The sequence below is a fragment of the Schistocerca serialis genome, chromosome 8 (assembly GCF_023864345.2).
Source record: "Schistocerca serialis cubense isolate TAMUIC-IGC-003099 chromosome 8, iqSchSeri2.2, whole genome shotgun sequence".
NCBI lineage: Eukaryota > Metazoa > Arthropoda > Insecta > Orthoptera > Acrididae > Schistocerca > Schistocerca serialis.
This window is the reverse complement of record NC_064645.1, coordinates 157287901-157315154: the sequence shown is the minus strand read 5'-3', so window position 1 is coordinate 157315154 and position 27254 is coordinate 157287901. Positions and strand designations below refer to the sequence as shown.

The window sequence follows — 27254 nt, the reverse complement described above, 5'->3', positions numbered from 1 at the left end:
AAAAAATTCTTCCTCTGGTTCAGGCCTGTGTTTGATACTAGTAGACTTCTCTTGGTCAGGAATGCCCATTTCGCCAGTGCTAGTGTGCTTTTGGTGTCCTCCTTGCTCCGTTCGTCATTGGTTATTTTGATGCACTGCTATTAGAATGCCTTAACTTCATCCACTTCGTGAACACGCCGGCCATTGCGGCCGAGCGGTTCTAGGCGATTCAGTCTGAAACGTCGCGACCGCTACGGTCGCCGATTCTAATCCTACCTCGGACATGGATGTTGTGATGTCCTTAGGTTAGTTGGGTTTAAGTAGTTCTAAGTTCTAGGGGACTGATGACCTCAGATGTTAAGTCCCATAATGCTCAGAGCCATTTGAACCTTTCATTTATTTCCGCTACTGCTTCTTCGATCTACAGATTCGACAGTAGGGGCGAAAGATTACGTCCCTGTCTTACACTCTTTTTAATCCCAGCATTTCGTTCTTGGTCGTCCACTCTTATCCCTCTTGGCTTCTGTACGTATTGTATACGACCCGACTCTCCCTATAGCTTACCCCTATTTTTCTCAGATACTAAACCGAAAAAAAATCATGAATGTCGTGGCCATCAATCCTAATGTTAAAGTTTCTCGATGTTTTCAGTTCTACTAATTCTCATTACCGTCGTATTTCTTCGATTTACTTTCAACCTATCCTCTATACTCATTAGACTGTTCATTCCGTTCAGCAGATCACGTAGTTCTTCTTCATTGCAGTCAGGATAGCAGTGTCATCAGCGAATAGCATCATTGATATTCTTTCACCCTGAGCTTTAATCCAACTCCAGAACCTTTCTTTTATTTCCGCCATTGCTTCTTCGATCTACAGATTGGACAGTAGGGGCGAAAGATTACATCCCTGTCTTACACCCTTTTTAATCCCAGCATTTCGTTCTTGGTCGTCCACTCTTATCCCTCTTGGCTTCTGTACGTATTGTGTACGACCCGACTCTCCCAAAAGCTTACCCCTATTTTTCTCAGATACTAAACCGAAAAAAAAATCATGAATATCTGTTACAAAATCGAGCGTCATCCTGATCTACCCGTTAAATACAGGGTGTTTAAGTAGTGATGGTCAATAAGTCACACATGGAAAGTACAGGACAAAAGTAACTAAAAAGCTCCAGTAAACATGGATCCACAAATCAACCGCTGTCGATATACAACACATTTTCTGTTGCGGGTCGTCATTGTCTAGGAACATATGGTTTCTTTAAACGGTAAAGTAGGTACTCGAAATACTGAGTCTGATGCAACATTGAATTCGCCTCTGAAGTGAGTTGCGAATTCTCTTAGGCAGCCAAAAGGGAGTTCTGTAAATCCTGGAAGGCTGCTTCTATCTGCAAGCGTAGATCCTCGAGAGAGTTGACCTAAGTAGCGTAGTCTAGACTTTTGACATGACTCCACACACAGAAATCCATAGGATTTAAATCCAGAGAGCTTGGAGGCCATGGCACAGGCCCTCCGCTACCTATCCAGTGTTGACCGCACGTACGAGCTAGACACCGGTGCACCCGTAAATGAAAATTCGCTGTGGCATCGTTATGCATGAACCACATATTCGGGCGTTGGTTCGGTGGGACACCATTATGTACATCTGTAAGTACAGTCCACAGAAACCGCATATAGTGCTGTCCGGTTAATCTCTGTGATAGGAAATGTGGTGCAGTTATGCGGTCTCCGAGAAGTCCTGCCAAGACGTTCAGCGAATAACGCAGCTGATGTGATGGTTATGTTTCATTAGTACTGACTTCGGTCCAAATGTGACAGTTATGGTAGTTAAAAACACCGTCACGGGTAAAACCAACGTCACCTGTAAACAGAATGGATGTGTGTGATGTCCTTAGGTTAGTTAGGTTTAAGTAGTTCTAAGTTCTAGGGGACTGATGACCTCAGATGTTAAGTTCCATAGTGCTCAGAGCCATTTGAACCGTTTTTTGTGAACAGAATACAGTTTACAACAAGAGATTCGGGGTACACTGTTGTTGTACTCATTGGCAGAAATTATGTCTCGTAGGAAAGTCTGTATTTTTGAGGGCCTGCACTCGCTAGAGATGATATGAACAGAGTACTTGCCGATGCAAAATCCGCCGCACACTGCCATGACTCAACACACGCTCTTGGGTACCAATCCTCCTTGTTGAAGTGCTCCGCTGTTCGTGAACAACGAGCAACACCATTTTCTCAATATTGGGTGTTATGGATCTGGGTCGACCTTCTCGTACATGATGTCCGAAACACTTGGTTTCTCTCAGTCGTTGATGCAACCGGCCAAACGTACGCCTGTCGGGCTGCATGTGGAGAGGAAAAGCTTCTTCATACAATCGTGCACCCTCAAGGGCACTTTCATTAGCTTTGCCATCCATGAAGTGAATGTCAGCGCACTTTCATTGGTCTGTCCATGGTGCCTTCACGTTTCTACCTGACTGTGAGGCCGGCTGGTTCAAATGGCTCTGAACACTATGGGACTTAACATCTGTGGTCATCAGTCCCCTAGAACTTAGAACTAGTTCAACCTAACTAACCTAAGGACATCACACACATCCATGCCCGAGGCAGGATTCGAACCTGCGACCGTAGCAGTCCCGCGGTTCCGGACTGAGCGCCTAGAATCGCTAGACCACCGCGGCCGGCTGTGAGGCCGGTACGACACATTGCACGGAGGAGGTGGAGGGATGGGGTGGGGGGGGGGGGGGGGGGAGAAGAGAAGTAGTTGTGCATGTAGAAACAAACAGATAATCAATCCCAAACCTTGAGATGTCAACGTAAATACAGCGGTATCCAGGGGCGTTTAGAGTTGGCTCCTAACTGTGCGTATGCGACCCCTCGGCGACGGTTGATTTGCGGAACCATGTTTATTGGAGATTTTGAGCTACGTTTGGCCTGTAATTTCTATGTGAGATTTCTTTGCAACCATTTCTGAAGCATCCTGCATAGGGGAGACAGTAGCCGTTAACCATGCCCCAGGGTTCATCAATACAAGACAGCACACGTTTCATACACTACTGGCCATTAAAGAAGAAATGCAGATGATCAACATTGGACAAATATATTATACTGGAACTGACATGTGATTACATTTTCACGCAATTTGGGTGCATAGATCCTGAGAAATCAGTACCCAGAACAACCACCTCTGGCCGTAATAACGGCCATGATACGCCTGGTCAGAACCTGGATGGCGTGTACAGGTACAGCTGCCCATGCAGCTTCAAAACGATACCACTTTTCATCACGAGTAGTGACTGCCGTAGTGTGACGAGCCAGTTGCTCTGCCACCATTGACCAGTTTCAGTTGGTGAGAGATCTGGAGAATGTGCTGGTCAGGGCAGCAGTCGAACATTTTCTGTATCCAGAAATGCCCGTACAGGACATGCAACATGCAGTCGTGCATTATCCTCCTGAAATGTAGCGTTTCGCAGGGATCGAATGAAGGGTAAAGCCACGGGTCGTAACACATCTGAAATGTAACGTCCACTGTTCAAAGTACCGTCAATGCGAACAAGAGGTGACCGAGACGTGAAACAAATGGCACCCCATACCATCAAAATGGCTCTGAGTACTATGCGACTTAACTTCTGAGGTCATCGGTCGCCTAGAACTTAGAACTAATTAAACCGTACTAGCCTAAGGACATCACACACATCCATGCCCGAGGCAGGTGTGAATCTGCGACCGTAGCGGACGCTCGGTTCCAGACGGTAGCGCCTAGAACCGTATGTCCACTCCGGTCGGTCCCATATCATCACGCCGTGTGATACGCCAGCATGGCGATGACAAATACACGCTTCGAATGTGCGTTCACCACGATGCAGCCAAAATCGCATGCATCGTGATGCTGTAAACAGAATCTGGATTCATCCGAAAAAATTACGTTTTGCCATTCGTGCACCCAGGTTCGTCGTTGAGTACACCATCGCAGGCGCTCCTGTCTGTGATGCAGCGTCAAGGGTAACCGCAGCGATGGTCTCCGAGCTGACAGTCCATGTTGCTGCAAACGTCGTCGAACTCTTCGTGCAGATGGTTGTTGTCTTGCAAACAAAAAAACAAATGGTTCAAATGGCTCTGAGCACTATGGGACTCAACTGCTGAGGTCATTAGTCCCCTAGAACTTAGAACTAGTGAAACCTAACTAACCTAAGGACATCACAAACATCCATGCCCGAGGCAGGATTCGAACCTGCGACCGTAGCGGTCTTGCGGTTCCAGACTGCAGCGCCTTTAACCGCACGGCCACTTCGGCCGGCCGTCTTGCAAACGTCCCCATCTGTTGACTCATGGACCGAGACGTGGCTGCACGATCCGTTACAGCCATGAGGGTAAGATGCCTGTCATCTTGACTGCTAGTGATACGAGGCCGTTGGGATCCAGCACGGCGTTCCGTATGACCCTCCTGAACCCAGCGATTCCACATTCTGCTAACAGTCATTGGATCTCGACCAACGCGAGCAGCAATGTCGCGATACGATAAACAGCAATCGCGATAGGCTACAATTCGACCTTTATCAAAGTCGGAAACGTGATGGTACGCATTTCTCTTTCTTACACGAGGCATCACAACAACGTTCCACCAGGCAACGCCGGTCAACTGCTGTTAGTGTATGAGAAATCGGTTGGAAACTTTCCTCATGTCAGCACGTTGTAGGTGTCGCCACCGGCGCCAACCTTGTGTGAATGCTCTGAAAAGCTAATCATTTGCATATCACAGCATCTTCTTCCTGTCGGTTAAATTCCGCGTCCGTAGCAAGTCGTCTTCGTGGTGTAGCAATTTTAATGGCCAGTAGTGTAGATGAAGAAGGCAGAGTCGGAACATTGAGTAAGACTTTTCAAATCCGTGCGCACTGTTAGCTGCGCTTGCGATTCGCCACTGCACAGAGCGGGGTTCGCATCCAGTAGCAACAGAGCAGCAGCAGTGGCAGCGGCAGCGGCAGCGGCAGCAGGCAGCGCGGCGCCGCGCTCCAGACCAGTTCTGCGGGCGGAGTTTGAGTTTCCGCCCCCGGCTACCGAGCGAGCTGTGTGGCGGTCTGGCGCTGGGGTTGGGGCGGCCGCCTCGGTAAACAGTGTTAACATGCAAATTCACTCAGATGCCGCGGCGGGGAGCGCTTGTTATCCATATTTTGCAGCGGCGCGCCACTGTGGGACGGTCGCCAGGTGACGACGGGCAGCGGCTCCTTCCCGCGCATACCCTACACGGTAGTGTCGCTCTAGTTCTGCTGCAGGCATCAGCAGGTGCCATCAGGTACCACGAGCACTGCAAAACAAACCACCTCGCGTAATAGCTCGCCCATAACTACGAGAGTGTCTGGCAGTCACGCAGGATATCATCGCTTTTCTGAACGATCTACACAAAGCTCTCTGTAAGTATTTACGCCACGACTAAGACACTGCAGTAGCGGAATATCTCCTGTGCCTCAACGATACATAGTAGGTGCAACCATAATGGAATCGGTATCCGTAGCCATACAAACATACGCTACCTGGAGAGATCCTCTCCACTAGTTGCAGGTGCAACAGTCTGCAAGATTGACTAGTCTGGTTTTGTAACATTCACTGATGAGACAAGAATGACCACCTCCTTAGCAGCGTGTTTAGTCTAATTTTCTCTTAATGTAAGTACTATGCCGAAATACTCTACATAATTGTAATAATAGCAAATAGCCTTGTGAAAGAAATATAAATGGTAGAGTTGGAACAGTTCATTAAGGGGAGGTTTACTATCTTTGGCCCGAGAAAAGCATGTTATTTGAGAATTTTTTTCTCGGAATGTGTTATAGATATCAATGTCAAATTTGGTCAAAATATTTATTGATATTTCCTCTACAAACTGGAATTTTTTCGACCGGAAATGTCGAAGAGTAAAGGCGGAAGTGCCGTCGGAACGAAACAAAATTTCAATGTAGGCCTCCACGAGCGGTATGTCACAGGTCAGCCAGCTCGTCTGAAATCAATATTGAGTTGACGTTAGTGAAGTATATAAGATTCTTTAGGCTTTGTACCTCCCTTAAGTTATTTGGGCCATAGGAAACAAAATGGCGAACATTTGAAAAAATATATAATTTTTTTCATCGATTTTTCGACTTCGTCGGCCAAGTAAAAATATTTATAGTTGATGGATCGGAATAAAAGCGGTACAACTGCTAGGAAATTTACTTAGCTTCATCGGAAAGAAAGAATCATGCAAATCGGTTCAGTAGATTTGAAGTTACCATACCGCGCGATGAAAAAAACATTTCGAGAAAGACGCGTTTGAAGTTATGACTACATATAAATGCAATATTATGTAACGTACGTTCAGTCTGCTATTCCGGGTCCATAAACTAGTCCTTCCTCTTCCTCATAAAGGGCGTTCTGCTGGACCAGGGCCACCCTGCGCTGCTCCAGAGCCGCTCGTACGGCCGCTTGAATCCGATGGTGCTCCGAATGCTTGGCGAACTGCGTCGAGTAGAGTCCCAGGGTGACGTCCATCGTTGTCATGGTCTTCAGAATTGCTGAATGCCCTTCGTTGAAGCTGCTCACTGCCAGGGAAGTCGCAATGTCCACAGTTTTCGCATCAGAATACAAATACTTGGGGGCCAACTTTCAATCACACGCGTTCAAACTTTCATTTGAATTTTGTGTGTTTCCTCCAGAGCACCGGTACGATAACTCATCCTCCGAAAGAAAAAAAAAAAAACTGATGCGTGAAAAAGGCCGATTTCAAGCAGATGCATGTTTTGGTTCAACCGTGAATAACAAACATTTCCGTTCCGTATTCGGAAAAACAGTTTCAGGGGTGGATTCTAAATACTTCTATGGATCCAAAAATGCAATTCAAATTTTTGAACCAAAAAATATTAAACGTCCCCTTAATATTTTCAAATTATTTTGAAAGAAATCATTTTTCTTTTACTTATCTTCTGTTCGGTATCCATTCTTTATTCTACCAGTGAAATAATGCTAATATTATTTGACAAGGCTCTGACTGAACAGTGGAGTACCAGATATCTCATTCCACCAAACTCTGCACCTTCAACAGTTTTCCCAAAAATTTTACATGCTAACTTATTCGCGTTTTTTTTTTTAAGTACAACTCATATCAAACTCCCACAAGCTACCTTAACTGTAACACACTCACATCGCTGTAAGTCGCTCATATTCATCCACTTCCAGTAGCCCTCTCCCACTAAGTCAGCCCAACTCACTGTCATAATCTCTTTGTCTCTCTCTTGCTTCGTTCTGTCCTACTACTCTTGTCTCCGCTCACTATAACTTTGTCCGTCTTGCTCTATCTTACCGCTAACATCTCATTCCTTCCTTCTGCTGCTGGCTCTTCTCACTGTCACTATCTCTATCTCCCTCATTGTCGTTGCCATATACTCTGTCTCTCTTCATCACTGGTTCTTACCCACTTCCACTTACTCTCTTTATCTTTTTTCATCCCTCGCTGCCACTGTCTCATTCACTCTTTTCCTAACACATCTCTGTCACTGTCCACTGCCACTGCTCCCCTCCGTTTTTTTTTTTTCACACTGCCATTGTCTCCCTCGCTCATTCTATAACACAACCACTGTCTGCTGTCTTCCAGTACTCTCCATCTGTTTCCCACTACCAAAGTCTTCTTCGCAGTATAAAAAAGCGCGAACGTGTTTGCTTGCTAAAGTTTTTAAGAAAAGTTTTAAAGTGGTGAGGAAAGCAGAATGAGGAAGCTGGTGCCCAACTTTCCACTCTTTTAAAATAAACAGCAACATATTTATATTTTTTCTGTTCTGATAAGCGCATTTTGCCTCTGCAGCAGGGCATGTAACTCATATGAAAAGAATTGTGTTCGTCAGCAAAATTTAAATAGTTGCTTCTGTAAAACTAAAATAAATGTCGTGCGACTAGGGCCTCCCGTCGGATAGACCGTTCACCGGGTGCAAGTCTTTCGATTTGACGCCACTTCGGCGACTGGCGCGAAGATGGGGATGAAATAATGATAATTAGAACAACACAACACCCAGTCCCTGAGCGGAGAAAATCTCCGACCCAGCCGGGAAACGAACCCGGGCTCTTAGGATTCTGTCGCGCTGACCACTCAGCTACCGGGGACGGACTGTAAAACTGAAATAACGCAAAATATATTTTTCACATCAGACTGGAATTTACGGGCAAAAAAGTTTGCATGTTCTTCAGTACTACAAGGTAGGGTTCCTCGACGATAACGGAGACACTTTGCAGGATGTTTCCCCGTACTACATCACTTTATAAACTGCGTTTTCCCCTCACACCGTATTTTACGTGTACAAGTAGAGTAACTTTGAACTGTAACAACTAAAACGGCTTCTGACATCCAATGCAACAGTTGTGTACTAAATGTGACACTTCTGTCACTCAATGTAACTGGGTTTCTCTTTGGATCCTGTCAATTGTCAGGATGAGCATTCTAAAGCATTCTGTCAGGGTGAAAATATTAAATAAATTAACTTTTCTCTCTTACAACATGTGGGCAGGGTGGGTTCTCCCTTGGCTCGGGTATGAGGTCGAATGAAACATCATTTTTACATAAGATAACTTTTATTGAAAGTTTCGTACAACTGTATCTTACTGGGACGTTCTGGTTCGGAGAGCGGCAGCTGTGTCGTTGTGAAGTTTTCTGCTGCGGCAGCGGCGGCGGCGGCGGCGGCGGCGGCGTCCGATTACGCGTAGCGGCGTGTATCCCGTGTCGCCGTCTCGCCCAGCTGACCGGAGACGTGCAGCGCGAGGTGGCCGGTTTAACTATCGCGAGCGAAGTCGTGCATCGGATGATACCTTGGGTGTGGCGTCCCAGTGTTTCTCTTCTCTAAGCGGCCGCGTGTGTTGTGCGTCGACCAGCGGAGCGGCGCGGCGGGGGAAGGCCAGTGTCCCGAACTCGAACCACGGACTCCCGCTTGCCAGTCTTCGGCTGTCAGGTCTTCATCCCAGCTCACAGGTGACTGCTGATGTGAGGCCGTCTCCTTCCCGTCCTCACGAGTCACCCGGGTATGTAAAAACCAGACTTCCAATACCTTTTAACTTCTGTCTTCTGGCGCCGCGGCTGCTGCTTGCTATTCCATTACAGCGGCGGACTTGGTGCGTCTGTGCATGATGCAGTCTCTTCTTGCATGACGGTCTTCAGCACCGAAACTGACTGAAAACTACTGCTACTCTTCTTTTCTTCCTTCGTCTCTCGTCTTCGTCTCCGTCTGTCTTCATCTGTCTTCAACCGTCTTCCTCTGTCGGGCCCACCGCGTCTCGCGTATTTATTCACTTCAGTTCACTGGAGGTGAACGACTTCACGGCCATTGCCTCTTCTGTCACGTTGAAAAGCTTCTCGAAGAATCTTCTTGACCTCGGTCATTGGCTCTTGGAATGTAGGCGGGGGCCTCTGATCGCATGTGACGACTGAGAAACACGTGAGCCGGTCATTGCCTCTTCCGTCACGTTGAAAAGCTTCTCGAAGAATCTTCTTAACGTCGGTCATTGGCTCTTGGAATGTAGGCGAGGGCCTTTGCTCACATGCGACAACTGAGAAACACGTGAGCCGGTCGGGCGATGCCCTGACGGCTGAATCGACAGCGCCCGCTTATGTGGAACTCGCTGACTTCATGGTCATTGTCTCTTCTGCTGTTCTGCTCACTGAATGCGAGTATGTAACTCTCTAAACTAAACCAAGTTTTCCATTTATATTCTAATTTCTAGTTCACTTTGATTTCGCTAATTTATTTACTTAAGTACCACTCAACATTCCTCCACCCTTCGGAGAAATTCGCCCTCGAATTTACCACTCAACATTCCTCGACTCTTCACACGGCAAAAGCACAAACACTGAAAACTCTCGAGTTAGAAGATTACACACGCTTCACATTAAGTATGTGGAAAATACTTTATCACTTTACAAAAGCACTGTAAGATCATGAATCACATAGTTCTTACATAAATGGTTGTAATAAGTGTAACAAATCTTGATGACAATGAATACACAAAAAATAGATTTTGCACTTAGAAAATTACAGGGCAACAGCTGTTTAATCTACCCTATACTAATGTAAGAATATCTATTCTACAGTATTGTTTATGTTAACAAGAGACTGTTTAATAAAGAATGAAGTACAATAAACAAAATTAATACACTAATGCTCAAAAGTAACTGCTGAAGTACACCAGTTAAGAGTGTGGTATCCAATTAACAGGGATTTGATGAAGTGGTATATTATTATTTGGCTTACTTTTTTCGTCTTAAATAAAAGGAAACTGTACAAAGCAGAAACACCAACACAAAGGTTCCAGATATACTCGTTTCTAGCATTATAATTTTAGTTTTGTGTTCACCTTTTAATTGTAAGACATGTTGCATCATAACATTAGTATCAATTTTGACTTGCTGTGAGTTTATGACTTCAGAAGGAAACTGTCAAGGGAGTGATTGAGGTAGGACAGGTTTTGTGTAGGAAATGCTTGCATGGCGTTTTCTGAAAAAAGCAAACAACATGGTTATGAACCTACCAACCTAGTAAAAACAAAAACAAAGAACAGAAGGAATACATTGTTAACTACAAGATCTACTTGTTTCTACGTTCAACTTTTCTTTCTTAAAAAATAAACCATTATAATTTATTAATTATTTACATTTGTATACTGTCCATAGTCTACTAAGATTCAACTAGGACATTCGCACTCTTGGTCGAAAATTATATGGTGCCGTGTCAGTATGTTGTGCTGGCGTGGCCACTCTTTTTCCTTTACGGGAACTTCCTCCACCCTTCGGAAAAGCAGACACTATTGTTGAAGGAATTACATCTGGAGCGCCCTTAAAAGGTTTTAAACGACTTGCATGGACAATGGTAGTTCGGGTGGGCAGTTGCAATTTAACGTTGACTGGTGACATGATCTCAATAATTTGATAAGGACCTCTGTAGTTTGTTACAAATTTCTTCGTTTTTCCTTTCGCTATATAAGGAGTTGAAAGCATAACCCACTGACCGATTTTGTAATTTGGATATTTAGCTTGTGTATTACCTAATCTTTCCTGTCGTTCCAAAGCCGTTGTATTAGATTTTTGAACCTTTTTCCATACATCCTTCATCATTCGACTGAAATCTCTTACTGTTTCTCCGACTTTTCCGTTTTTCTGCCTGATTACATCAAAAGGGGACGGCATTTTTTTCCCATAGACCACTTCATAAGGTGACATGCCAGTTGCTTCATGCGTTTTGGCGTTGTATACCGACACGATTATTGGTAAATACGTATCCCAATTAGAATGTTGTTCGTTAATATAATAACTAAGCATCTTGCCAATTGTCCGATGAACTCTTTCTGTGCGCCCGTTGCACTGAGGGTGTAACGGAGTTGTGCGTAATTTGCGTATTTTTAATAAGTGGCATAGCTGTTTCATTAATTCAGACATAAAATTAGATCCCTGATCTGTGATAATAGCTTCAGGTACGCCAAATTTAAGTATCCAGTTGTTAACTAAAGCTTGGGCAACTGTATTTGCTTGCTGATCTGGGAGACTCACCATAGCTAGATAGCGTGAAAAGTGATCTATAATTGTAAGAACATACTTATTACCAGCAGGTGTTTTATGAAATGGCCCGTAGAGATCGACTCCGCAGATTTGAAATGGACATGAAGCCTCGGGGAGCCTCTGTAAGGGTATTTTTGAACGAGAAAGTTCAGCTCGTTGTGCGCACGCAATGCAATTACGAACGTACTGCGCAACATCCTGCTTTCTGGTTTGCCACCAAAATCGCTCTGCTACTCGTCTTTCGGTTGTCCGCTGTCCTCCGTGTCCTGCAAGGATATGATCGTGGGCCTCTGCCATTATTTCTTGTCTAAGGTGTTGGGGAACAACAATTCGCGGTCCAAGTTTTGTTTTACGGCATAATACACCATCTTCAAAGCAAAATTGCTTTTGAGTTGCGTATTTTTTACATTCTGTGTCCTCATCTTGTGCCTTTCTCCAGTCCTCAGTATCTCGGCCTGTTGCTTCCAAAAGTGCTATTTTCCGACTTAGGCAATCTGAATTCGTGTGCTTTTTGCCTGGTTTATGGATAACTTCGAAATCCATTTCGGAAAGACATAGGGCCCAACGCGTGAGACGACTAGATGGATCCTTTAATCCAAGCAACCATTTTAAAGCTGCGTGGTCTGTAATGACCTTGAATTTCCTACCATACAAGTAGCATTTAAAGTATTTGATACCATAAATAACACTTAACAATTCTTTCTCCGTTGTGGAATAATTTCTTTCTGCCGTTGTTAGTTGTCTCGAAGCATAGGCTATGGGGTGTTCCGCGCCATTAATATTCTGACTCAAAACAACTCCTACTGAATGACCACTTGCGTCACAGGATAAAATAAATTCTTTATTATAATCTGGGTAGGCTAATACAGGACTGTGTGTTAACTTATCTTTAAGGGTTTGAAATGCAGATTCACAATCTTCAGACCAATGAAATTTTGCACCCTTTTTCAATAATTGGGTTAAGGGTCGGGCAATTTCAGCAAAATTTTGAACATATTTTCGGTAATACGATGCGAGACCAATGAAACTTTGTACTTCCTTAACGCGTTGTGGTGTTGGGAAGTCCTTAACTGCCGAAATTAATCGAGGATCTGTTTTAATTCCTTTTTCACTAATGACATGCCCTAGGTATGTAACCTCTGTCAATGTAAAACTACATTTTTCCATATTTAATGTTAATTTAGCTTTTCTAAGTCTCTGAAAAACATTACGCAGACGCACAGCATGTTCATTAATGTCTCTGGAGAATACAATAATATCGTCTAGATATACACAACATTGCTGAGTTTTGAGTCCTCGCAATACTCCATCGAGTAGTCTTTGAAAAGTTGCTGGTGCATTTTTCAAACCGAAAGGCATTCTTTTAAATTGCCAGTGGCCTCCAGGGGTAGAAAATGCTGTTTTATGCCTATCTTCAGGTGCAACTTCCAGTTGATGATATCCACTACGTAGATCGATTGTTGAAAAGTATTTACTGTTACCCAAACTGTCAATGATATCTGTAATGTTTGGAAGAGGATAAACATCTGAGATAGTTTGTTTGTTAAGGTGCCGGTAGTCACAACAAAATCTATATCGTTTCGTACCGTCGGGAGACTTCTTTGGAATAATTACAATATTTGAATTATAAGGCGAATCAGAATATTCTATAATTCCATCTTTTAGATGCTGTTCCAAAGATTCATCCAGTACCGGCTGTAAGTGATGCGGAACTCTATAAGGCTTCCTATAAACTGGGGGGCTATTTCCTGCTGGGATCCTATGCTGTGTGATATCTGTTGCTGGCAATGGACCTTCGGCATTAAATAAATCTTGGTACTCAACTAAAACTGCTTCTATTGTGTCTCTATCCTTTCCTTTCAAATTCTCAATCTTCTGGCGCAATGCGGTTTTATAGGCGTCTGGTTTCTGACCATCATTAATATCTGACCAAATGAAATCTTCTTCTTCAAAAGTACTGACTGTAGCTACTAATATTCCCTTATGCAACTCTTTGTCCTCCACTCCGAAATTGTCAATATGTACCGGTACTTTTCTTTCTCCCTCAACGTCTTGAACCCGTACAACACTCCTACGTACAAAACAATGTGATAAATCTAATTCCTCATTTTCCTCTAAAGGCTCTATTAGACACACTGTATCTGTAGGTACTTCGTGGTCAACGGTCATCCAGAGAAGCTTTCCTGAGCCAGATGGTATCTGATCCCGCGAATCAACCTTCAAGGACGTTGCACGCAGTATAGTTGATTTCGCCTTCCGGTTAGGGAAATCTTGCGGCAGAGGGCCCTTTGCAGCGGTGTCACCTAGCTGAAACACTATTCCGCTAAGTTCTACAGTTTGCTGTCTGAGGTCGATTTTAGCGTGATGTTTATTCAGGAAATCCAACCCTAGGATCGCGTCGTACCCGTCAGTTACCTTTGTTACCACTTCTACATCTTCTTGAAATTGTACACTGTGAATATAGAAAATCAGTGATGTACATCCTAATGACTTCACTGTACCTCCTCCTACTCCACTCAATCTATACCTTGGAGGGTCATATTTCTTTTCTCCAATACATTCATTACTTACTATTGATACGTTTGCGCCTGTATCCACCAGTATCCTTGCCTCTTTATCCTGTATGGTAGCAGATAATCAGCATTCCGCCTTCACATTCGCCTTAATGGCATGAAATTTTATTGGGAACGCCTGGCGGCGGATCCGACATTCCCGTTTGAGTTTAACTGATTTCTATTTCCAAAGACTTCCTTAGACCTGCATTCCTTGAATGTGTGACCTATTCTTTGACAATTAGTGCATTGAGGTTGTCTGCAGTTTTCTGCTATATGTCCGTGTCGATCGCACCTAAAACATCGTACTCCTGCTGAAAATATATTTCGCTTCTCCTTGTATCTGGTGGCAATGTCAATTTCTTCAAAAGCTGTCGCCACAGATACAGCTTCTGCTAAATTTTTAGGAAACTCTGCCCTGAAACGACGGGACGTTTCAGGAGGCAACCCACGTAAAAATGTATCCAGAGCTCTATTTTCTGCCTCTTGTAAAATAACTTTATTTGCTTCATCACTAGTTGTCAACTGATAGGTGTTAATATTAACTTTTCTAATCCTATCTACAAAGCTTTCTAACGACTCGTTTTGCCTCTGAGTGATAGTGTTTAACTGTTCCCTATAAAATCTACAGCTGTTCTGTTTTTGAAAACGTTTAAGTAATCCTTTCTTCAATTCCTCAAATGTTGGAGCATTCCGTAATTCTTCATGGTATAAGACGTGTGCTTTAGCCTCTCCTGTCAATCTTAACTTTGTCATTTGTAAGAGCTGTTCATCTGACCATGATCCTAACTTTGCAGCTGCTACTAAATCATCAAAAAAGGCTGTTATGTCCTCGCCAGGTTTACCTGAAAAAGGAGTTACTAAGGCTGCTGCTGAGGAATCTAGGGTGGGAGGGATTGAACTGGTTTGCCTAACCTCACTCAACTGTTTAAATAATGCATTATTATCATTTTTAAGCTGTGCTATTTGATTAACTAAGCTCTGAATAGCTTCATCAGTAGAAACCGCTTGTGGTGCTGACTCTGACTTTGTACGATTTCGTGTCATCATTTTACAAACTATTAGTTACACAATCTTACTACACTGAATTTAAAAGATGTTTAAATATTTCCGACACACTCTTAAAATCATGAGACAAAATACACTTCTAAATAAAGAAAATATTACGACTGCTATGCAAACCTCTATCCCTTCACACATTAAAAAATACTAACTGTGGACCTTTAGTGACTGTCATTCACACCTCATATTGAGCCAAGGGTTTTTTCTCTGACACCAAATGTAACAACTATGACGGCTTCTGACATCCAATGCAACAGTTGTGTTACTAAATGTGACACTTCTGTCACTCAATGTAACTGGGTTTCTCTTTGGATGCTGTCAATTGTCAGGATGAGCATTCTAAAGCATTCTGTCAGGGTGAAAATATTAAATAAATTAACTTTTCTCTCTTACAACATGTGGGCAGGGTGGGTTCTCCCTTGGCTCGGGTATGAGGTCGAATGAAACATCATTTTTACATAAGATAACTTTTATTGAAAGTTTCGTACAACTGTATCTTACTGGGACGTTCTGGTTCGGAGAGCGCCAGCTGTGTCGTTGTGAAGTTTTCTGCTGCGGCAGCGGCGGCGGCGGCGGCGGCGGCGGCGGCGGCGGCGTCCGATTACGCGTAGCGGCGTGTATCCCGTGTCGCCGTCTCGCCCAGCTGACCGGAGACGTGCAGCGCGAGGTGGCCGGTTTAACTATCGCGAGCGAAGTCGTGCATCGGATGATACCTTGGGTGTGGCGTCCCAGTGTTTCTCTTCTCTAAGCGGCCGCGTGTGTTGTGCGTCGACCAGCGGAGCGGCGCGGCGGGGGAAGGCCAGTGTCCCGAACTCGAACCACGGACTCCCGCTTGCCAGTCTTCGGCTGTCAGGTCTTCATCCCAGCTCACAGGTAACTACTGATGTGAGGCCGTCTCCTTCCCGTCCTCACGAGTCACCCGGGTATGTAAAAACCAGACTTCCAATACCTTTTAACTTCTGTCTTCTGGCGCCGCGGCTGCTGCTTGCTATTCCATTACAGCGGCGGACTTGGTGCGTCTGTGCATGATGCAGTCTCTTCTTGCATGACGGTCTTCAGCACCGAAACTGACTGAAAACTACTGCTACTCTTCTTTTCTTCCTTCGTCTCTCGTCTTCGTCTCCGTCTGTCTTCATCTGTCTTCAACCGTCTTCCTCTGTCGGGCCCACCGCGTCTCGCGTATTTATTCACTTCAGTTCACTGGAGGTGAACGACTTCACGGCCATTGCCTCTTCTGTCACGTTGAAAAGCTTCTCGAAGAATCTTCTTGACCTCGGTCATTGGCTCTTGGAATGTAGGCGGGGGCCTCTGATCGCATGTGACGACTGAGAAACACGTGAGCCGGTCATTGCCTCTTCCGTCACGTTGAAAAGCTTCTCGAAGAATCTTCTTAACGTCGGTCATTGGCTCTTGGAATGTAGGCGAGGGCCTTTGCTCACATGCGACAACTGAGAAACACGTGAGCCGGTCGGGCGATGCCCTGACGGCTGAATCGACAGCGCCCGCTTATGTGGAACTCGCTGACTTCACGGTCATTGTCTCTTCTGCTGTTCTGCTCACTGAATGCGAGTATGTAACTCTCTAAACTAAACCAAGTTTTCCATTTATATTCTAATTTCTAGTTCACTTTGATTTCACTAATTTATTTACTTAAGTACCACTCAACAGAACCTCTGTGTCTCGGGAAAGGATAAAGGTATGAAGAAAAGTTTCAAGGCTGCTCGAGATCAGGATCTTATGAATACATGGAAAAACTACAGCCACATTTTGTGCATAACTGTCTCGGAATCCACAGTTGGGTTTTAGCACAAAAAAACAAGTGTTTAGGGTTTTCTCAACAACGAATAAATGTGTTTGAAAATAACGAGATGGCTCTTCTAAATATATGCCTACAGAGTATACTGTTATTTTGATCAATTAACTGCGTTTATTCACTATTTATATTTCGCCTGATACGGGATTTTACGTGTAGAAGTGTAATTTGTAAAAGGATAAAGATGTCAAAAAAATTTTCAAACTTGTTTGAGATCTGTATCTTAGCAATGTATTGTAAAAATTTCAACAATTTTCTATCAATATCCGTCTAGGAACCCTCGGCTGGGTTTTAGTCGGCTGGCGACGGAGAAAATATAGTAAAAGAACCCATTCCGTGGGGTTTTCGAGGAACCGCCGATGAATTAGGGATGCTGCCGGAAGTCCTATCAAGCCCATCGTAGACCTCATCGAGTGCAAAACGAACCAACCGATATGCTCCATTTGTCTAAGCAGAAGGAAGTGTCTAATATTCATGCTTTGATCCTGTATTGTAGGCTAGTGACACTAAGGAAATTCTTCTGTTGGGAATAGAAATGGTCCCTAGCCCAACGACTATCCTAAACACTTGACCTTACCTTTTTATCACCAGTAGAACCCGACATATGAGCACCGGAAAATCCCATTTTTATGCTCGGAGTCCTGGAACGTATATGGACCCTTGCTGTCGCATGCATACCGATTTCACTGCTATTGGCACGGTAAGTCTATTGGTATTCTCCTGCTTCCTGAAGAGATTTTAGAGTTCCAATTTTGTTTTACAGAAAATATTAAACGAAATGCTACAGAGCCTTTTTTTCACTTTCTTCTTCTTCTTCTTCGTGGATGGATCACTTAGGACCACGCGTAATCAACATTTGTTGGCCTTCCTTTTCGCCCAGTGGAACTGTGGAAAGGGGCCAAAATGAGCGGCTGTCAGTTACACTCGAACACATACAACTTTATTATTTGACCAAACATTACGGGACAAATTTTTGAACTTAGTTATCGGCTGAAAGGCCACACTATCTTATGCCTTAAGGCCACAAATACTTAAATTTAAAAACGTTTGAATGTCATTAACTTAAGATTCAGACTCAAAACAGAATATTTAGGAGGCAGAAGGCCTCACCTAAGTGAGTTCTATAACTCGCCTGAAGGACAAACAAATCTAACACTTAAAAACAAACAAGTTTAATTTAAAAACGGCTGAAGACTCCATGACTTAAAACACAACTAAAAGCAATTGAACTTTGCCGGCAGTTGTTGCCGAGCGGTTCTAGGCGCTCCAGTCTGGAACCGTGCGAACGCTACGGTCGCTGGTTCGAATCCTGCCTCGGGCATGGATGTGTGTGATTTCCTTAGGTTAGTTAGGTTTAAGTAGTTCTTAGCTATAGGGGACTGATGACCTCAGATGTTAAGTCCCATAGTACTCAGAGCCATCCATCCGCACCTGTAGTTATGATCAAAGCAGCACTACAGCCGACTAATGTTGATGGACGGAGCAAGAAGGACAAAGAAGCAGACTACCACAGACAAAAACGGCATTTCTGGCCAAGAGGAGTCTGATAATATTAAACAATGAAATTTTGAGAATGTACGTTTGGAGCGCAGAATTATATGGTAGCGAATCATGGACAGTGGAGAAACCGGAATGGAAGATGATCGAAACATTTGAGATGTGGTGCATGCTGAAAGTTAGGTGGACTGGTAAGATAAGGAATGACGAGATTCTCTCCAGAATCGACGATGAAAGAAATACGTATGTGGAAAACAGAAGCAGGAGGGAGATGATGACAGGACATCTTTGAGGCACCAGGGGAATAACTTCCAAGGCACTAGAGGGAGCTGTAGAGGGTAAAAACTGTAGTGGAATACAGTGATTGGAATACATCCAGAAAATAATTGAGGACGTAGAATGTTGTTAGCACTCTGAGATGAAGTGGTTGGCACAGCAGAGGAATTCATGGTGGTCCGCATCAAACCAGTCAGAAGACTGATGACTCAAAAAAACTAAAAAAATGGTAAACATCAAAGTTAGGAGACACATTAAGAGCCGGTGATGCAATGACTTTTCACGAGGTACACAAGGGAGGGAGACGTAGGAAATAACATTTGTAAGAGGAGGAAAACGTAAGCATTTCTCAGAATAATAAATTAGTACCACCCTCCGTAACTGATGCAAGTAAAGATTCGTAACCGCTGCGACAACTCGTTGGTAAATGCGGATATAAGCGATATTTTAGTTTATTACAGGGTTGCGTGCATCGAAACTGTTGTTAAGCTTGTGACTTTGCAACTTAATGTTGCGAGCCGCTGCCGGGATAAATCAGCAGTATAAATAACCGCAGACGACATAATGTTTCTATAAGAATTTAAGGAACCTACATAATAAGTAATACGCGAAATATATAAGTTTCATTGCATTTAGCTGGACTTCAGTACGCACAAACTACGGACATATACATAGATAAAATGAGAGTAATAAGGGAATAAATTTCGTAATTACTACAAAGTACTAAGGCGAAATGAAGTAGTAAAGATATAATTGTAGGATGAACACACAAATTCGGACGAAAAGATTGACGTCTTAAGAGCGAAACAGGATACGAATGCTTCCTTCAAGACTGATACTGCTTACCTCGACATGGTCTGTCACAATATTACAGTAAGAGGAATGGATAATGAGAGACATGTAGCAGCAGAAAATTTTGGTGCCTGATGCGTACCTACAATGCACGGAAATAATCCTGTGTTCACTGCTGCCTGAATTCAATTTTCGGATAATACTTAATCGTGCGATTTGTCGTCGATGAAAGAAAGAGCTAGGATATGATTTTCAAATTGCATTGGACAAAGCAATACTAGAAATACTTGAGAATGGATAGAAATTTAAAATCCCCTAGACAAGAGCTTGGGAGAGCCTTATAGAACCTTAGACACAGAATAAAAGATACACGAAAGTTGTATCAAAAGGGACATTGATCAGCAGAAAGCTAGTATGTTACGGAAGTCTTTAACAAAATTGCCAATACCTGTTAACAGTAATGGAACTGGAGCGCTGGGAATATACATGTGCCGAGCTTTTTCTTAAGCTTAAATACACGAACTGTGTGTGTGTTTATAGGTGATGACAAAAGCTTCTGAGTCGTTAGGATGCGTCGTATTCCCCTTCAGATTTCTTCACTCTTCGACCTTTCGATCCCTGAGCAGGGGTCTTCCTCATGGTTACCGTGGTGTCCTTGGATGCCTGAACAATGTCGAAAGCGTATCTTATAAGAAGCAGTTTTCCCGTGCTGTTTTGAAGTATAGTTACAAGGGAGAAATCTAGCTGTTATTGATGGGCCGTCGTCTTTCGTAAATACTGAAAAGAAAATATAGAGGGGGAATCCAAAGTATTATTGTTGTTGTGACGCCTTTCTTGGCAGCTGTTTATATTCTTAGCTCGCCCAGGCGTGGTGTTTACCTAAGTGATAGCGGGTAGCCGCGAAGACAGAAGCCTGTAGCCGTTATCTGCATGGAATTTGTAATGATTCTTCAAGATTTTGAAAGCTTCAACGACTTTTCTTTATAGCCTTTGATAATTAATCCAGAATTAGCAGTGGAAAAGTCAGGTACGGATGCATGACTTAGACCAAGGCCGGATTCCTATAAATTGTCATGCAGAATTAGCTGCCATTTTTAAAAATAACGTCCAAACAAAACTATGCAATATCAGTATTAACAACAGTAGAAAATTACTGTCTGGTTTAGTTTCTAGGTAAAAGGCCTACATGTATTCCAGCAATAAATTTATTATCAGCATATAAATGAAAATGATTCTGAAACCCTATACTTGGAATGGAGTAATTTATGAAAACTAACGGAAATAGCACCTAAACCACTGTGCAATAGTAAATCTAACAATTGACAGAGAGGTACAACAAAATGGTTTAAATGGCTCTAAGCACTATGGGAATTAACATCTGAGATGATAGGTCCCATAGACTTAGAATTACTTAAACCTAACTAACCTAAGGACACCACACACATCCATGCCCGAGGCAGGATACGAACCTGCGACCGTAGCAGCAACGCGGTTCCGGACTGAAGCGCCTAGAACCGCTCGGTCATAAAGGCCAGCTAGTACAACGGAAAAGTAGTTCAGGAGAACACTGATCAGTATATGAAGCACAATTTATTATGAATGATGGATGTAGCAGTAATGAAGGAATTGGTGAAAGATAGGAAGAAATTATCAATTCCACTGCAGCCGAAAAAAGAAGTGTCAGTCTTCTTGTTTTGCAGTCCTTAATAAAGGAATATAACTGGTCAGAAATTTATCAGAGCTGTAAACATTTCATCAGTGGAGTTATAAAAAAATACGAAGAAAAGTCGTGCGCATACAGTTCCACAACTGCAGCTTCTTTGATTTTCGATAGTAAAACTGATATGATCAGGCAGTTTTCACCATGCACTTGCCCGTTATTTCCAACAGCCGTGCAGTGTTTTATGTTTTAGAGTTACAGTGGCGGCCACCGATATTTCTTTGAAGAAAATAAATACCGACAGCAGTAATTTTATTAATTATTTTATTTGACTACGTTTCAGTGCGTCAATGGCACCATCTTCAAGTCCTTGTATAAATCGGTAAAATCATGCCTAAAATAGATAACAAATTTGATATTCAATATCACTTGTCATTATTTAAAATAAATTAACCATATACATTAGTAAAAAGTACAAGAAAACCTTGTATAAATTGACAAAATCATGCCTGAAGTAGAAAACAGACCTGTTATTCAATAATCAACAGACCTGTTATTCAATATCTGTTGGCATTATCTAAATAAATTAACCGTACATATATATTAGTAAAAAATTCAAGAAAAGAGATCAAAGATATCAATATGCTAACCTGAGATGCATCTGCTTTTCCTATATGTTTTACGAGTACATATTTTGGTACATGTATTTTAAATAATGATGTTGCATATCAGACTTTATGTCTGTTTTAAGCTTGAGTTGCTCATAGATAGTAGCAATGAAGCAACGGAACTGGTAGACCAGTAAAATAATTAATAAAATTAAGACATCGGTATTTAATTTCTTCAAGTCTTTGACCAGTTGCAGTCTTATTCCGTTTATATAAGATGGAACTGCAGTCTACCGTCGCAGGTTCGAATCCTGCCTCGGGCATGGATGTGAGTGATGTCCTTACATTAGTTAGTGATGTGTTGGTATATGTGCCAACACCTTGTAGATAGAGGAGGCCGAAATATACGATATCTAACGCAGACGGGCGTGAATTCTGGAACAGGATAAGTAGTGAAACCTAATAAGAAAAGTATGCAGCTCCTCGAATACTTAACTTTTATTTATCCTTGGTGTATACATCGTTCTTCTTGTTGAGACATTTCATACGATAACTATCAAACTATGTAAGGCTAATGGCGCCTTGCTAGGTCGTAGCCATGGACTTAGCTGAAGGCTATTCTAACTGTCTCTCGGCAAATGAGAGAAAGCTTCGTCAGTGTAGTCGCTAGCAAAGTCTTCGTACAACTGGGGCGAGTGCTGTCCTTATCTCGAGACCTGCCTTGTGGTGGCGCTCGGTCTGCGATCACACAGTGGCGACACGCGGGTCCGACATGTACTAAATGGACCGCGACCGATTTAAGCTACCACCTAGCAAGTGTGGTGTCTGGCGGTGACACCACAGTTAGGTTTAAGTAGTTCTAAGATCTAGGGGACTAATGACCTCAGATGCTAAGTTCCATAGTGCTTAGAGCCATTTGAACCATTTGGAACTACAGAAACGAATGATTATGGTGAGTTAGCCCCAGATCAGCTCTGGGACGAAGCTGAAGTTCACCTCATCTGCGTGGCTATTGAAAGCTTCTTCATGGTGTTTGTTGTTCCAGGCAGTCGCTGCTGGTGGGGTGATTCTACCCCTACTCACTGATGGCGTGACGTATAGTAGATTTCACCACCAGCCCAGCTGAGTGGCCACTGAAACTTACTTTGCTGTGCTTGTGTTGTTCCAGAGCCACAGCGGTGGCCGCCTCTGGTGAGCGTGGGGCGGCCGGTGTACACTGCCGGGGAGACCCTGAGGGCCAACTGCACGACCAGCCCGGCGCGACCCGCCCCCAGCGTCGTCTGGCTGCTCAACGGCCACAAGGTGCGTCACATCGTCTTCACTCTGGTTGGTGTACGTCCCCGTAAACACGACTCTACCGGGACACTCTTTAGCTGCGTAGGGGGACGTATTCGTTGCAGATGCGTTAATGCTCGTTAGAAAATTGTTGCCACTTGAGACATCTGCTAGAGCGATGCGTTTGTCCATACACGGTGATATTTTCCACCGCGTACAACCTCTCAAATGGCTCAAATGGCTCTGAGCACTATGGGACTCAACTTCTGAGGTCATTAGTCCCCTAGAACTTAGAACTAGTTAAACCTAACTAACCTAAGGACATCACAAACATCCATGCCCCAGGCAGGATTCGAACCTGCGACCGTAGCGGTCTTGCGGTTCCAGACTGCAGCGCCTTTAACCGCACGCACACTTCGGCCGGCTACAACCTCTGGGAATTGATCAATGACCGAGCGAGGTGGCGCAGTGGCTAGCACCCTGGACTCGCATTTGGCAGGACGATGGTTCAATCCCGCGTCCGACCATCCTGATTTAGGTTTTCCGTTATTTCTCTAAATAGCTCCAGGCAAATGCCGGGCCGGCCAGAGTGGCCGAGAGGTTCTAGGGGCTACAGTCTGGAGCCGCGCGACCGCTACGGTAGCAGGTTCGAATCCTGCCTCGGGCATGGATGTGTTTGATGTCCTTAGGTTAGTTAGGTTTAAGTAGTTCTAAGTTCTACGGGACTGATGACCACTGCAGTTAAGTCCCATAGTGCTCAGAGCCATTTGAACCATTTTGAGCAAATGCCGGAATGGTCCCTTTGAAAGGCACGGCCGATTTCCTTCCCCATCGTTCCCTAACCCGATGAGACCAATGACCTCCCTGTCTGGTCTCCTCCCCCAAACAACCCAACCCAACCCAACCCAACCCAATTGATCGATGAGAGGGTACGGAACAAAAAAAGGTCTAATGAACTTTTGTCCGGAAATGCACGGTTTCCATGCTACAAACCATTTATTCATCATACATTGTTACAGGGACTGCGGTCTAATACGCGCTGTACCATGCAATCACAGTTACAATATCTGTTGAAAATGTTTTGCATGTGCCTCAACACATGCGTGTATGCGCCGTAGCGTGTTCTGTCTCACACGTTCGCATCGGTCAGGCTGCATCCGAGCAGTGTCGAAGACAGCATAAATACTCTGCTCCAGTGTCTTTACATCTGGAATGGGCTCTGCATACACGATACTTTTAGACTGCCCCTAACCAGAAAAACACACGGGTTGTGTTTCGGTGAAGAGCAGGTCATGAAACTGGACCCCCTCGTCAGATCCACAGACCAGAGAAGACATGACTGAGATGCGGTCGTACCTTAACGGTGAAGTGGGCTGAAGCACCATCACGTAGAATCCACATAACTCTTTGAATCACCAATGGCACTTGTTCCAGCAGGGGAGGCGAAGTCACCCGCAAGAAAAGCCAATAGTTCCGACATTTTATGCTACGTGCAAGGAAGACTGGTCCGAAAATGCAATAGCCAAATTATCCCGGCCCACACATTCCATCTGCAACGATGCTGATGATTCGCTGTCACCATACCATGGGGTTTCTGCATACTATTCAACAGATGACTGCTATGAAAGTTGAAAATACCACTCCGCGTAAAGGTGGCCTCATCTGTGAATAGTGTGGATGACACAAATCCCGGTATCGTGGTTGCCTGGTGAAGAAACCAGTGACAAAACAGCTCCGATGATGAGAGTGTCACTTGGAAGCCCTGCACACGCTGTAAGTGATAAGGGATGTAACAGTTGTCATGGAGAATGTTCCACACGGTCGTCTGGCTTACCCTGTACTGGAGTGACAAATGCCAGCTACTGGCGTGGCAGTCATCTTCCACAGTGTTAATCACATTTTCCTTCAAGTCTGGTGTCCGAACATTTGTTGTGCGTCTTTCATGATTTCCTGCTTCCTGAAACGGTCCTGTTTCACACAAATTGCGAAACGCTGTTGCGAACATTGAATGCTGTGGTTGTGGTCGGTGGAAGCACTGTGTACAACGCTGCATCATATGCATTACAAGGTGAGTGAGCAAGAGAACTGAATCGGACACAACATTACCAATGACTATGGCGGGAGAGGCACCAGGGCATGACGTATTAGGAATAGTAGCACCCTCTTGGAGGAAATCATGTATATTGTAACTGCCTCTGCATGATACAGGGCTTACTAGACCACAGGCTTTGTGACGAAGTACGACTGAATAAAGCATGGAAACCATCAATTTGCGGACAGAAGTTCATAGATCTTCTTTTGTTCCGTATCCTCACATGGATCAATCCATAAAGTTTCCACACGGTGGAAAAAATCGCCAACTATATCCATAGAAGCTATAGACTCTTTGAGTTTTTGTAAGGCTGTTTACTATAGTGTTATTAAAATTACTTGATATTTGACATATGTTAATTGTGACTACAGTGTTGTGACATCCGCTGCCGGCTAGTGCTCGGGTAAGGGCGACACAACAACGCGGAGGGTCTCTTCGCAAGTGCTGTAATTGCGTACCGCGGAGCAATGTTGGAAGCGGCCGCTGGAAAGGGGAGATTTTCTGTCGATAGCTGATTTTAAGTGACCGGTAACTGAAGTGCTGCAGACGACGAGGCTTTGTAGTCCTGAATTTCAACTTATGTCCTAACATAATCACAACATAGCGGTATGTAAATCTATCTGAGAAAACGGTATTAAACAGTAAGCGGCAGAACTTAAATTATGACCGCATTTGAGGCTAACCTCTAACTCAAGATAGAAGGAAATTCATTATTTATTTATTTATTTTTTATTTATTTTATTTTTATTTATTTATTTATTTTGCATAGCAATCTTCCGCAGCAAAATTTTAGTTTTAGCGCTAAAAGGAAACTGTAATTTCTCGCGGCCATTAGTTTCCTTAAACTATGCTCAGACACGCCACATTGGATGCCATCGTTATCAACCGATGAGCAGTCCTAATTGGCACTTAGTTGCAGATGTAGGCGACACTCGCAGATTCAAAACGAAAAAAAAAGAATGATAGGAAGAAAAATAAGAACAAATTAAGAAGTCAGTACGATCATGGAAATGACACAGTAAAGTTGTAATCTTCACGTGTAAATAAAAAAAATATATAAAATAATGATGTATAACCTTCCCGAATAGAAGATGAAAAAATTGAAATAATTAAATTTGGATAATTTAATTCTGACGTATGAAAACTGATAAACTACGCCATGGCCCTGTGAAATCAATCTGAATCTGTCCGTGAGAAATAAACTGAAAAATTCTTACCTCGTGATGGTGTCGCCGGATAACGCTATCTATATATCTGCTCGTAAATGGTACAGGTTAGTGCAATGCTGACCTATTTACTAATACTGGATAACATTTATCTGAGATCTGAATTACGAGAAAAACTGACTTTACTTAGTGACACAGCTGCACAGCTGGTCGTCTGATTGCTAAAGAACACGTGGCTATGGTCTGAAAAGAATTCTGGAATATTTTGATTTGGATAACAGACTGGATCGGAACTGCCAATGACTTAAAGGGAAATTATACTTTTATAGCTGACTGGTAGAAATAATTATATACTGAAACTTTTTTACGTTATTGATAAAGATCTACCATCCATTACACGGGAGAATTGAATATATTACAGATCTGGGTCAACTGGTGCTGATGAATCACAAAAGAAAAGATTGAAACAAATTCATATTAACATCTCAGACAAGCGACTTAACTACGCGCATGTCAATAAAAATAATACAATTTACCTTAAAATAGATGGTTGGCTTAATTGCACTTGATTTTTTATTATATTAACAATTATTCATTTGTTCTTCATCATCTCATTCCATGGTATCATTTAGCTCTGCGGCTGATCACAATTATTATTCAGTTCCATAAAATAAAATTTTACAATTTGTTCTGCAGTGTGACTTTAACAACTACTAACTGTAAACTGGGCTGTACCAGCGACACACTACAACTACACTGTAGCAGCGAGCGACTGCAACTGCGGCAGAGACTGCTCTGACTGCGAATCTATTGCAGCTCTTTTTTTAACAGGGGCAAAGATATTTTATGTCTCAGGCAGCGCCTGTGAATTGTCGTTCTAGCAAGTGAGCAAAACATCGAGATTACATTTGCTCCAGCAGAGTGGTGAACCC

At 43.4% G+C, this 27254-nt stretch overlaps 1 protein-coding gene across 1 annotated transcript in view; it reads left to right on the top strand.

Moving 5' to 3' along the window:
* LOC126416622 (uncharacterized) overlaps positions 1–27254 on the top strand; it is a 580403-nt gene that overhangs the window by 398487 nt on the left and 154662 nt on the right. The window contains exon 4 of the mRNA XM_050084379.1: positions 22958–23091. Within this exon, the coding sequence (XP_049940336.1) occupies positions 22958–23091 (134 nt within the window). The remainder of the gene's footprint in view (positions 1–22957; positions 23092–27254) is intronic.